Raw genomic sequence first — 13,081 nt, 5'->3', positions numbered from 1 at the left:
TACTTGAACTTGTCACATAAATAAATATATAATATATAAATAATAAAATACAGACTTTATATCAACTCTTTCTTATCTTTGTTTTCTAAAATCAGTTCATCTTTGCTCCACCAGAGGGAGCCACAGCTTCATCCAGGATGAGATCATACATTTACACAATGTACACACACACACACGCACACACACACACACACACACACACACACACACACACACACACACACACACACACACACACACACACACACACACACACACTGTAATAAAAAAACTGCCTGACTAAATTGTGGAATGACATTTTAAATCTAAAATTATTTAAATGATTACGTAACGGTTGCACATCAACAGCTTCTGAAGACTGAAACGTCCCTGATGCTGTTGCTGTAACGGGATTGTGTAACGTCGAACTCAGTTTAGCATTAAGTTCCTCATTAAGTTCTCATGTTCCTCTGGCTGAGATTATTACCTGTAATCCTTTTTTTCTCACCATGCTCTCCCTGTGCAACCTTAAACCAAACTAATTAAGGAGCCCAGTGATCAGCTGAGTGTAGTTTATTTAATTTCATCATTTAGTTAACACTCATAAGTAAGTGTAACTGCTGGGACAACAACACATGGGGGAATTACTGTTTGGGATTTGATGTTAGGTGAGTGGTCAAATCACCAAATTACCTTTTGGATATCATCATTTTACAAGAAAAAGGACAGCTGGACGCTGGAAGGTGCAAACTCCAGACAACTAGTAGTAACTGCAAGTAATTAAACAAGCAAAACTACAAAGAGCCATTTGAAAGTGCAGATATTTTAGGAATTTTAACTATGTTCTCTGCACTTTCAAATGGCTCTTTGTAGTTTTGTTTAATTAATTACTTATACTTACTACTTGTTGTCTGGAGTTTGCAACTTCAAGTTTGAAAGCACCAAATTGGAAGTTGCTTTGGATAAAAGCTAAATGACTGTAAATGATGCAATGTAAATGTAAAACTTAAATGTTGCCAGATTTAAAATGTATCTTTGCAAGTTAGACACTGAGTGGGAATATCTCTGAGACTACATCATGTTATAGATGTGCGAAGTATAACGTAATGTGAGATTCAGATGGAGATTAACAGGTTATCACAGTTATCAGTTTAAAAAAGAACCGAAAACATCAAAATGATGTCCCCAAAGGAAAACCTTTGTATTTGTCATGCTGATAGCCACCCCTGCTAACCTTACCCTGAAACAAAAACGTTTGTGGATCCCCAAAACTGACAAAAGACGGTTATAGGTTATCACAGTTACTAACAAACAGAGTGTAAATTGTAAAATTTAAAGTAGTCTAAAGTATAATTTATGTGTTAATTATCAGTCAAAAAAAGAAGTGAATACGTCAAAATTATGTCCCCAAAGAAAAACCTTTGTATTTTTCATGCTGATATTCACCCCTGCTGACCTCACTTCCCTTCATTTGATAGTGACAGTGGACAGACAGGAAAGGGGGGGGGGGGGGACATGCTGCAAACGGCCGCAGGTGGGACCCGAACCCGGGCCGCTGCAAAGGACCCAGCCCACATGGGGCGCACGCTCCCACTGGGTGAGCTGGAACTGGACCATCTAGTGGAATGAAAGAGCAGTGGATTTCATTAACACTGGAAATGTTTCTTAGGGAAAAGAGAGAATGGATCAGTGAATACACATGTGTAAAAATGAAATAAACTGCAAAATGTGTATTATACAGTTACATCTCTGAGTCGTCTGATCATCCATAGAAAGAAGGAAAAGTAGAAGTCAGACTGTATCTATATTATTGTATCTGTATCTGTACTCTATTGACTGTGTCCAGTTGATACCAAAGCCAGGTGGTTTGATTGACCCTGGCTGTTCTATGATTGAGTAGACACCACCGTCATCACTGTTTTTGGCGCTTGGTGACAACAGTTTAGCCATTTTGTGGTGCCTTCATGGCACCTTGTTGGCTAAAGGTCAAGTAATTACGGAGTTAATAGGATTGACTGGCACCCTCCGCCTGCTCAGTGAGAAGCTGCACACTCGTTCCCAGCTCTTCAGTTTGAGTCCATGCCTAGGCGCCCTGCAGACCGTTGGATCCACACTGTTTTTTGCGTTTTTCCTCAAAGGAATCAAAGGCACAATGGGACAGGAAGAGAGCCACGGTGAGCAGGTGGATTTGGCACAAATTCAGGAATTGTGCTTAACTTTCATGAAGGAGTGTCCGAGCGGTGCGTTGCATTTACACGAGTTCAAGAGGATCTTCGGGGTCCCGAACAGGTCTGCAGAGGAGTCCCTCTACATTGAGACAATATTCAACTCCTTCGACACAAATAAGGTAAAATATGCAGCAATTTCTCATTTCAGAAGTAGATTTGTAGCTCCATTGCAAGTGCAACCGTTGTGAATCTGTTTCACTCTGAGACAAATCTCTGAACAAAGTCTCTCTCATCTGTTTTAATTAGTAGCGTGATGTACCAGCGTGAACCAACCATGAACCAATCCCCTGTTCCTCTGGTGACCCTTTCTTATCTAACCTGGGGTGAAGTTAGTTTAATTAGATTAGATTAGATTAGATTCAACTTTATTGTCATCACACATGTACAGGTACAATGCAACGAAATAGTTTAGAGAGTTTAGAGAGCCTCCGAGCCGCAGCTAGTAAAAGCGCCGCTACATGCACTCTGAAAAGGATATATGCAGACAGCAGGATAATACAAGACATAATATAATGCACAAGACTACATACATGAAGGAATAATTGGTGTATGGTGTCTGTGGATGTGAGTGCGTGGGAGACACAAACTGTGTGGGTCGTTGAAAAACAGCTCAGTTCAGCCCGGCCTTGACCATGGACGTGAGGTGGAAACACAAGAAAGAAAGAAACGAGGCAGTCAGACGGATTGGGGGCTGGTTCGGGGGGGTGGTGTATGGTGTGTGTATGAGAATGAGTTGTGTGTGTAAATGTAGCGCATCAGACTGTCTGTGTTGATAAAAGTTCAGTTCATTTGCGTGACCTTGGAGAGATAAGCCAGTGCAAGGGACAGGATAGAATGTCAGCTGCAAATTGTTTTCCCGCTTCGGGCAGAAGGTGGGGGGGGGGGGGGGGTTTGATCAATTTCAATCCAAATTTAGGGTGACTCGGTGGAATTTGTACGAATCAATGTCCATCAATCAGTTGTCACCGACCTCAGCGTCATACGAGCATCCATATCACGTAGTGATTTTTGCAGTCCATCCACCTTCTCTGCCAGTCCGGTGGTCACACGAAGCAACTCCACCGACTGGGCCCTGTTGGTTTCAATCCCCTTCTGCGCTTCCGTGGTCCGGTCTGAGATGTTACGAGACAGTTCACAGGACTGGTCAGCCCTTAGATGTAAAACCTTCATCCTCTCAATCACTCCATGTAGGCACTCTTTAAGTTCCCCAGACAGCTGGTGGGTGAATTTGCTGGCGGCTGTCTTACCAATTTTACGATAGGTCAGCGAGACCCCAAGGCCGATGATCAGGAGCCCCACCAACAGAATTCCAATTATCCAAATATCTTCGACGTCCTCCACAGTCAGGACATCCAGGCAGACCACCTGCCAATCCCGTGAATAGGAATCGCGAGTGTAGCCTGCAGGGAACGTTGCTCCCCCGGAGAAGCATGTTTAGGTGAAAAAATCTTGTCAATAGCGCTGAGTGACCTGAGTAATGTTTGACATTTGTGGGTTTTCCCCACCTTCAATAGCTCCATGTCAAAGATTCAATTTCCCCTGTTTTAGGTTAAGTTGGTGAAGTAGTTAAAGAGACGTTTTCACTGTTTTGATCAACTTAAAATGAAGATGCTTTTTAGAGTGAAAAGAACTGATAGTCTGTATAGTTGTAGATGGGGGCCGTCATAAAAGTGCAATACCCCCCCTCCCCCTCCCCCCCATTTCAATCTTCAATAACCTTTTGTTTTTTCAATATGGAAATCTCAAATCACGTCTATTATCATTATAATTATTGTTATTCTGCTCATTTTAGCCTAACTTATTATAGCTATCTGTAAAAATTCTGTCAATAATAATAGCCGCCTATATATATATATATATTCATAGTACATACTCACCTGTAAAATCTGTAAACCATTAGTATATTATGCTATTTGCACATATCTGTAAAAATTTGCAATTATAGTAATATCCACCAAATTCCTAGCTGTAAATCTTGCTCACAATACTTGTTATCTATATTTTGTATTCATAGGACAAACCCATCTGTAAAACTCTGTTTATAATAGTATTCTTTCCTATATTTATTCATTACATATCCATGTCTTGCACTTATAGGACCATTGTATATCCTGCACTTACTGCTATTGCACTTCTGGTCAGACCGAAACTGCATTTCGTTGCCTTGTACCTGTACATGTGTAATGACAATAAAGTTGAATCTAATCTAATCTAATCTAATTATAGAGCGTGACAGCCATTAAACATCCCACTCTTGTGAGTTAGTGAAAAGAACATTTATTTAATATTATAAAACACAGCAAATTAAAGTTTCTGCACATTTCAAGATTGCAATCTGAATAGCTTGCTCATTTCTGAATATGTTGACATCAAATCACCTTGCATCACCTTTGACAACCTCTCACAACTTCCACAGCTGTTAGTCTGTGAAAAACGACCAAGTGATTTGGCGCGATTATTAGAAAAGGACATCATTGTGTGTCTTATTAAACCTTTGGTACATTGTGAACACTGCTTTGTGTCACCAACGTGCTCAGATTGTTTCCTAGCAGCCACTTTTGTGTTATTTTCCCACAGGATAACACACTTGATTTCATCGAGTACGTGGCAGCACTTCACCTGATCTTACGGGGGAATCTGGAAGACAGGCTCAAGTGGTCCTTCAAGATGTACGACAAGGACGGGAACGGCAAGCTGGACCGGCAGGAGGTGAAACGGCTCATCACGGTGAGGAAGACATTTCCACAAATCCACTGTTCACAATGAACATCACTCTTCTGTGGCTTGTTTCTGAGATAAATACAAAGGTTAGGAGTGTGTTGGGAGTGGAGTGGGATGTGTTCAGCTGAAATCACTGGGTTTTATAACACTAAGCCTCTCAAGGCAGATTATAGATCAAGGCTTATTGGGGGGGGGGTCACGGCCTGTGTGGTCGCAGGGTGTTAGGTGACGAGAGGACGGTCTCTGTGGGGTCGAACATCTTAGGTGTGCTTTCCAGTAGGCCTCCACCTTCAGAGACCTGACATTAGCCCACTGTCAATGAGATCTGAGTTGCTAATTAGATAATATGCTATATTTGACCTCACAATGACCTACAAACAAAATGTTGTATTCCTTGTTATTTTTGGGGAATAAAACTATTCAAATTCTCAATTTATGGGACATATTTGGGAGTCTCTTCAGTCGTTTCATTTAAGACAGTAGAGCTGCAAAGATGAATTATTTAGTCAATTAGTTATCAATTAAATTAATAGGTTTGAGTCATTTTTTAAAAGAAATAAAAGTAAAACTTCTCTGATTGCAGCTTGTTAGATGGGAATATTTTCTAGTTCAGTGACAGTAAACTGAATATTTTTGAGTTGTGGACAAAATAATGTGATTGATTTGGTCATCTTGTGCTTTGGGAAACACCGCTCAACATTATTCTGACATTTCATAGACCACATAACTAATCCATTCATCCAGAAGATCATTGACAGATTAAAGCAACCCTATAAGACTGACCCATGTAATTAGTTAGTTAGTTAGTTAGTTAGTTAGGGTTATATCATCTTTCACAGAGCCTGTATGACATGTGCCTGCTGCCATTGCCAGTATCACACACTGGACACTGGACTAAAGGCTTTGGTAAATAGAAGTGATAGATAGTTGTACTTAATCACACACTGTGTCCTGTATCTCACACAGATCCTTTACAAAATCAAGCTCCAGAAGACGGACATCAGCATGACGCCGGCTGAAATCTGTGACAGGATCTTTGAGCTGGTCGACCAGAATAATGACGGTAAGGAGGTACACGATTAGAAGACAGGAAACAAGAATATGTCACCTTAACCCTTATGTTGTCCTTGGTTCAAATTGACACGTTTTCAGTAAAAAAAAAAAAATTGTCACAAAAAAATGGGGCCGTCGAAATAAGCGCTAAAACACCAGAAACATAAAAAAAGCACCCACAACATTGATAAAGTGACAAAAATGTGGTTAATGGTTGATGGGAAGACAACACAAGGGTTAAGTTACATGGGTTTCAGACTTGTAAGCACCTCTGAAAAGAAAACGCCACAAATAATTTTAAATGAAGTTAACTGTCGACACAATACCGTAACGTGAGCTATTTAAATCAGCTGATACAGGGTCACACCTCATTGTGTCGTACCAGCGTATCTCCGTGTGTACTTCATCCACAGCAATCCCACCAATCAGTCCCAATATGTCCCAGTTAGAGAGGAAACACCCTAAACATATTCTTTGTAGATCTTTACAATCCTTCCCAGAAAGACCCAAGCAGACCCTGTGCCCTGTTGCACGATCCAAAATCTCAAAACTTGCCATTTTCAGCGTGTAGCTAGAAGAATGCGTTGCCCGGCTGCTCACACGGAGACAATGACGGGGAAGCGTAGACTTGCCACCTGGCAGTGGACATGTATCTTTATTCTAGGGAGTTGTGTTGTGAACCGGAGGGTTGTGGGTTCAAGTCCCCGTATGGAGAGTGGATCGGTAGTTGGAGAGATGCCGCTTCACCTCCTGGGCACTGATTAGATTAGATTAGATTATTCATCCCACATAGGGGAAATTTTGTTGCTGGATTCCCTTGAGCAAGGCACCATACCCCCCTCCCCAACCGCTCAGGGTGCTGGTCCAGCTGGCAGCCCCCCCCCCCACACACACTCTGACATCTCTCCATTTGTGCATGATTATGTCCTGAGCATGTGTGTATTTCAGGCCTGTGTGTAGTGATTACTAACAAACAGAGTGTACATTGTAGTTGCCCTACTGGGGATCAATTAAGTATACATTTGAGTAATTATTGCCATAAAGCCATCCATGTGGATTGTGTTTCTGTGCCCTCACAGGTCGGATCACGTTGTCTGAGTTCATGGAGGGAGCTCAGAAGGACGAATGGGTCATGAGCTTGTTGAAGTTGGACGTCAACGCCAGCAGCTGGGTCATCCAGAACTGTGTCAAGATGCCCTGATCTCTCACCCAGTGGGGTCATCGGGTTCATTTTATTTTAGGCTGACAGAGAGGTGCCGTCTTCGGTTTCCATTTTGAGGTTCCTGTGTCTCGGAGCTGGAGCTCGGCGCGGGTCTTCATGGCTGCAGGCCCCGAAGGCCGAGGGTTCGCTGTGTGGTTGTGGTCTGGCCCTGAGCCGAGGTCTCTGTCTGGGGAGACGATGCTGAGAGAAAGTCTGCTGTTAAATGCAGTACATGCAATTACTGTGTATTTATATTCATCATTATCGGATGTGTTCACATTGTATGTTAATAGAGTTATGAATATATAAATATAATATGTATGTATATATATGTATAAAATAACATTATATTGCACTAGGAAACAGAATTTCCATACCTAAAACAGTAATAATGGAACAGGGTTCATGCTCTGACTTTTGCTAACGTTCTTTCAAACATATCTGTTTTATTTAATTTAATTTTACTTTATTGTATCATTTACTAGTCCTTAATAAGGGGAAATTACAGTTTACACTGTGTTGTTATTACACACAGTACACACGGGCCTGAATTACACACACATGCTCAGGTCCCATACATGCACTAATGGAAAGATGTGGGGGGGAATCCAAAACACTTTATTAACCCCGAAAGGGAAAGTCTGTGTTACAGTTGCACGAAGTCTATAAATATCACTGGTCGCGGTCTTGGTCTGGACCAGCTCCTTTGTCTTAGAGGTGTTCAGCTGCAGGGAGTTTGACCCCAGAGAGCAAAGTCCCCCCACTAGACTCCGATACTCCTCCTCCCTGTCACCCCTGAAACACCCAACCATGGCTGTGTCATCTGCGTACTTCTGTACATGACACAGCTCCGAGTTGTAACAGAAGTCTGAGGAGGGAAGAGGGTGAAGAGAAGAGGGCTCAGCACTGTGCCCTGGGGGACTCCAGTGCTGCTGACCACAGCGTCAGACATGATGTCCTTCAGCCTGACGCACTGTGGCCTGTTAGGGAGGTAGTCTCTGATCCAGTTTACCAGACAGGGGTCCACTCCCATCCTGTTCAGCTGGTCCTGAAGTGTAGGTAGTATATATACTAAGTGTCTGTGTGTCAGACACTCAGAAGGATGAGTTATAAAGGTTGATGGCCACAGGCAGGAATGACTTCCTGTGGCGCTCTGTGGTGCATTGGGGGGGAATAAGCCATGTCCTACCCTTTGCCATACTCAACCACATCTATCTCCTAGCTGTGAAAAGTCACTGGGCGCTGGTAGTTCTTCGAGGGTAATACCTGTACCTGATTTTTAATGAAGCAGGTAATTAAAATGAATGAAATTCAGCTCCTCTGGCTCCACCTGCAGCCTGTAGTGCGATTTGCAAAAATCCACCGCTCCCTGATCAGATGCACCAATCAGGGCCGGTGGGGGGTGTCTAACTGCGTGTCAATCACTGCTCATGCACACGCATTAATTCTCCCTTGTGGGGGGAGGGGCTTAGGAGACCGTTTGGGCTTTAGCAGAAAGGGGGGGAGGGACCAACAAGTTGTCGATGTTCAAATCTTTTGTCTAAATCCTGGATCTTCACAAGCCTACCTGCAGCACCTTTAATTTCCACTTTCAATTGATTATTTATTTATTTTATTTAATTTATTAATTCAGGACAATGTACATTAATGAACAAGTACAGCAGTACACGTAAACGTGCCAGATTGTAGCCCGAGGGCTAATTTCCATAGTAACATTTAGTGTATAAAACAAGAAGAAACAAAAAGAAAGGAAAAAAACAAGAACAGGACTTAACCCTCGTGTTGTCTTCCCGTCAAAATTGAAAATCAACACTTTTGTTGACCCTTTGTATCAAAGTTTTTAATTTTTTTTTTTAAATCAACACCCACTCCTTTTTTTTCAATGTTTGTCACTTTTTTTGACGTTTTCAACACTACGTAACACTAACTTATTAACTTTAGTTTTACAGTTATTTTTGGAATTTATGGTCCATAAACCTCATTTATAGGAACTTATACCTAATGTTTGAGTTAGAAAAGCAGAAATTAGGAATTATTGAGACTAAAATTAAAGGAATGGATGTTGATGATAATCACAGACTGGAATATGTCAACTTTTACTCAACACTATTTCAACAACACTTCCATTTGTTTTACAATGCTATAAAATATAATAAGACCCAAAATTAATGAAAGTAGAGATTTGTACTTGGCAAAGAGCGTTGGAATCAATCATGTTATTTTGGGGAATTGAAAACAACATGGATATAGGACAACAGGTCAATTTGACCCGAGGACAACATGAGAGTTAAGATGGGTAAAAATCTGCTTTGCAAACGTCGGTGGCCGTCATGTTGAATGTAAACAAAAAGCTGCTCGCCGTCGCTACGCTACCGTCACCGTTGAGGCGGACTTTACCCAAAGCCCACCTCAGCGCTTGGGATCGGTGCCTCGATTTGGAAAAACTGGAAGTGGGCTCTCGGCCAGACGGACTCCCGGAGCAAATATCAAATTTGCCTGAAGTTCGTCAAGGTTTTCCCAGGCCAGTTCTTTCACAGCGTTTTTTTTAATGGACAATTATGTTAAAGTAACAATATATTAATGCGGTACTTAAGTACTCAAATATATGTATGTATGTCTATGTATGTATATATAGGACACATACTTACATACCTAGTACATATATACTATATCTGTGAGTATGTTGCTGCATGATTCAATAAATTCTCCTTTGCACGTGATCATTTGAAACATTCGTTGCATCATGTGATGTCGTAATCCTTGGCTGTGAAATCCAATCTTTAATTTGTGGTTTATCTGTTTCAGATGTGAATTTTTTTATTATTAAAAATCTTTTTATACAAACTACATGTGGTGTTTTCTCTCATTTCTTTTAGACCCAGTGTCTTTTAGAAGTCTACCTCCTGGTGTCACCCAGGTCAGAAATCCTAAACCCAGAAGAGGCTTAAAACATAATCCTCGGGGACTTAAACGTAGTTACATGTTATTGGCTGCAGGAGGTCAGGTGATTAATCTAAAGTGTGTTGAGTGGAGAAGACCCAGTCAGTACACGATCTGTCCTCTACACCAGTGGTTCCCAAACTTTTTCAACTCAAGACCCAAAAGAGAAATTTGGCGTCTCCCCGGCACCCAAATTTACAAAAATACACCATGAATCATTGTAACATCTACATTTTTAAACTGTGGACAAAAGACGGAACAAACCATGAATTTAAATGTATATGAAGTAGGTTTATTCCATTATAAAAGTAAACAAAAACAGAAAAGGGCTCTATTCTCCTTTCTGGGTCTCACACCTTTCTTAACTCATTTTCTTATCCCCTCCCATCATCCCTCAGTACCAACATTTTTTAAAATAATGCTGACTTGAATTTAATGAGATGTATGTGGCTGGTTGAAGATATCAACCAGCTGATCTAGTCTAGGTTCGGTTTTTGAAAGTGTCATTCGGAGGTCATTCTGAGCATTTAGTCTGTTTCTGTAGTTGTTTTTCAGGGACACTAGAGTCAAAAAGCCAGATTCACACAAGTATGTGGTGCCAAATTGAATCAACACCTCTAATGCTTTCTTAGCTAAGCAGAAGAACTCCACCTGCTGGAGATGAGAAATCCAAAACTGTGTCAGGTTGTCTCAAATAGCGTCTTACTGGCCCTGCTTACCTGCAGTGTGAAAACCCCCCACAGCATCTGAGCTGAACAGACCAGCGTAGCAAATAACAACGCTCATTCACATAAGACTGATATGCATGTTACTCGGGCAACATTGCTCTACACGATCCAGCCTCTACACGATCCGTCCTCTGCACGACCCGTCCTCTACACGATCCGTCCTCTACACGATCCGGCCTCTACACGATCCGTCCTCTACACGATCCGTCCTCTACACGATCCGTCCTCTACACGATCCGGCCTCTACACGATCCGTCCTCTACACGATCCGTCCTCTGCACGACCCGTCCTCTACACGATCCGTCCTCGGCACGATCCGGCCTCTGAACGATCCGTCCTCTGCACGATCCGGCCTCTGAACGATCCGTCCTCTGCACGATCTGGCCTCTACACGATCTCCGTCTTCTACACGATCCGGCCTCTACACGATCCGTCCTCTACACGATCCGGCCTCTACACGATCCGTCCTCTACACGATCCGTCCTCTACACGATCCGTCCTCTGCACGATCCGTCCTCTGCACGATCTGGCCTCTACACGATCTCCGTCTTCTACACGATCCGGCCTCTACACGATCCGGCCTCTACACGATCCGTCCTCTACACGATCCGTCCTCTGCACGATCCGTCCTCTGCACGATCCGTCCTCTGCACGATCCGTCCTCTGCACGATCCGTCCTCTGCACGATCCGTCCTCTGCACGATCTGTCCTCTACACGATCCGTCCTCTGCACGATCCGTCCTCTACACGATCCGTCCTCTGCACGATCCGTCCTCTACACGATCCGTCCTCTACACGATCCGGCCTCTACACGATCCGGCCTCTACACGATCCGTCCTCTACACGATCCGGCCTCTACACGATCCGTCCTCTGCACGATCCGTCCTCTGCACGATCCGTCCTCTGCACGATCCGTCCTCTGCACGATCCGTCCTCTACACGATCCGTCCTCTGCACGATCCGTCCTCTGCACGATCCGTCCTCTACACGATCCGTCCTCTGCACGATCCGTCCTCTGCACGATCCGTCCTCTGCACGATCCGGCCTCTGCACGATCCGGCCTCTGCACGATCCGGCCTCTGCACGATCCGTCCTCTGCACGATCCGTCCTCTGCACGATCCGTCCTGCGCGTGTGCAAAGTGTTGATGGTGATGATAATCATGATGTTCGAGGATTTACGACACCGCGTGATCTGTTCCACAGTAGCGGTCTGCTGTTAGCCTCCACCGGAAAGCTAACGACGCTAGCTTAGCTAACAGCTAATTTGGCTAACTGCTAGCTGGCAGCTTGATTCAGCCTAAAATAACGTTACTCAAACTAAACAGTGGGAAAAGCAGCCTAAAACTAAAGTAAGACTTTACACTAATAATAAAGACAAGTACTGAGTGATTGTATTTTAAATGAGCACAAGTAAAGTAGAACTGACGTAACAGCTGTTAGATACTTTACCGGTTATTTTAACTTTTGAAGGTCTTTTACGTACATGCTGTCTCAGCTAGCGGTTAGCCGAATTAGCTGTTAGCTAAACTAACGTTAGCTTTCCGGTGGAGGCGAACAGACTTTCTTTAACTGTCCATGGGAACAGATCGTGCCTTGTCGTAAATCTGCATTCGTCATGACATCATCTGAGCATGTGCGAACATCTTGCACATGCTCAGAACGGATCGTGTACTTTTCAGATCGGGAAGTTGCTTCTTCAGCAAGGACCACGCACACCATAGGCTACCTAGTGGTGGTTCTGGGACAGAGGAGACTAAGCGGGACCCGTCTCAGGCCTTTTACAAGTCTTGGGTGGTACCTGGAGTAGAGAATCGGGGACAGGTGTGCACCTGCTTGAGTAAGAGAAAGGCTGAGAAGATGGATGGGTCTGAACTTGGATGGGTAACAGGAGGAATGAGATGGTAAGGGAAATAGATGAAGGTCATAAACCCCCCCCCCCCCCCTCCATGTTAGCGGATTACACATGGCCCAAACAAAAAAATGAAAGTACTAGTCAAATACATTTTTTCCAAAGATGGTTTCTGTTATTTTAGGTAGATCTGATAATGCTGATGTTTGATCAAGTGTTCATTTTTTGGATCAGTTTGGTTTTTTATTGGTTATTTGACGCTATTAAAAGGGCGTGAACGTCATGACGGACAGCTGGGTTTGACTATGTATGGGGGTACCTGTACTTTATATAAAACATTGTATTTTAGAAACTACATGGGTTTTGTGTGCAAAAATCCTA

General features: G+C 43.1%; 1 protein-coding gene across 1 annotated transcript; it reads left to right on the top strand.

Moving 5' to 3' along the window:
• The first annotated feature begins 1,898 nt into the window (after nt 1-1,898).
• On the top strand, nt 1,899-8,469 carry LOC116678145 (guanylyl cyclase-activating protein 2). Its single transcript, XM_032508198.1, has 4 exons — nt 1,899-2,326; nt 4,785-4,934; nt 5,895-5,991; nt 7,061-8,469. The coding sequence occupies exons 1-4, from the start codon at nt 2,132-2,134 to the stop codon at nt 7,180-7,182; spliced, it is 564 nt and encodes a 187-aa protein (XP_032364089.1). The 5' UTR covers nt 1,899-2,131; the 3' UTR covers nt 7,183-8,469.
• Nucleotides 8,470-13,081: the final 4,612 nt, after the last annotated feature.

Source organism: Etheostoma spectabile, unplaced genomic scaffold (assembly GCF_008692095.1).
Source record: "Etheostoma spectabile isolate EspeVRDwgs_2016 unplaced genomic scaffold, UIUC_Espe_1.0 scaffold00006502, whole genome shotgun sequence".
NCBI classification, from domain to species: Eukaryota; Metazoa; Chordata; class Actinopteri; order Perciformes; family Percidae; genus Etheostoma; species Etheostoma spectabile.
Note: the sequence above shows the minus strand (reverse complement) of the source record. Positions and strands in the feature narration are given on the sequence as shown.

Coding starts and splice junctions, on each gene's coding strand:
- LOC116678145 (XM_032508198.1), top strand. CDS start 2,132: ATGGGACAGGAAGAGAGCCACGGTGAGCAGGTGGATTTGGCACAAATT. Junction 4,935..5,894: donor AGGTGAAACGGCTCATCACG/GTGAGGAAGACA, acceptor TATCTCACACAG/ATCCTTTACAAAATCAAGCT. Junction 5,992..7,060: donor GGTCGACCAGAATAATGACG/GTAAGGAGGTAC, acceptor GTGCCCTCACAG/GTCGGATCACGTTGTCTGAG.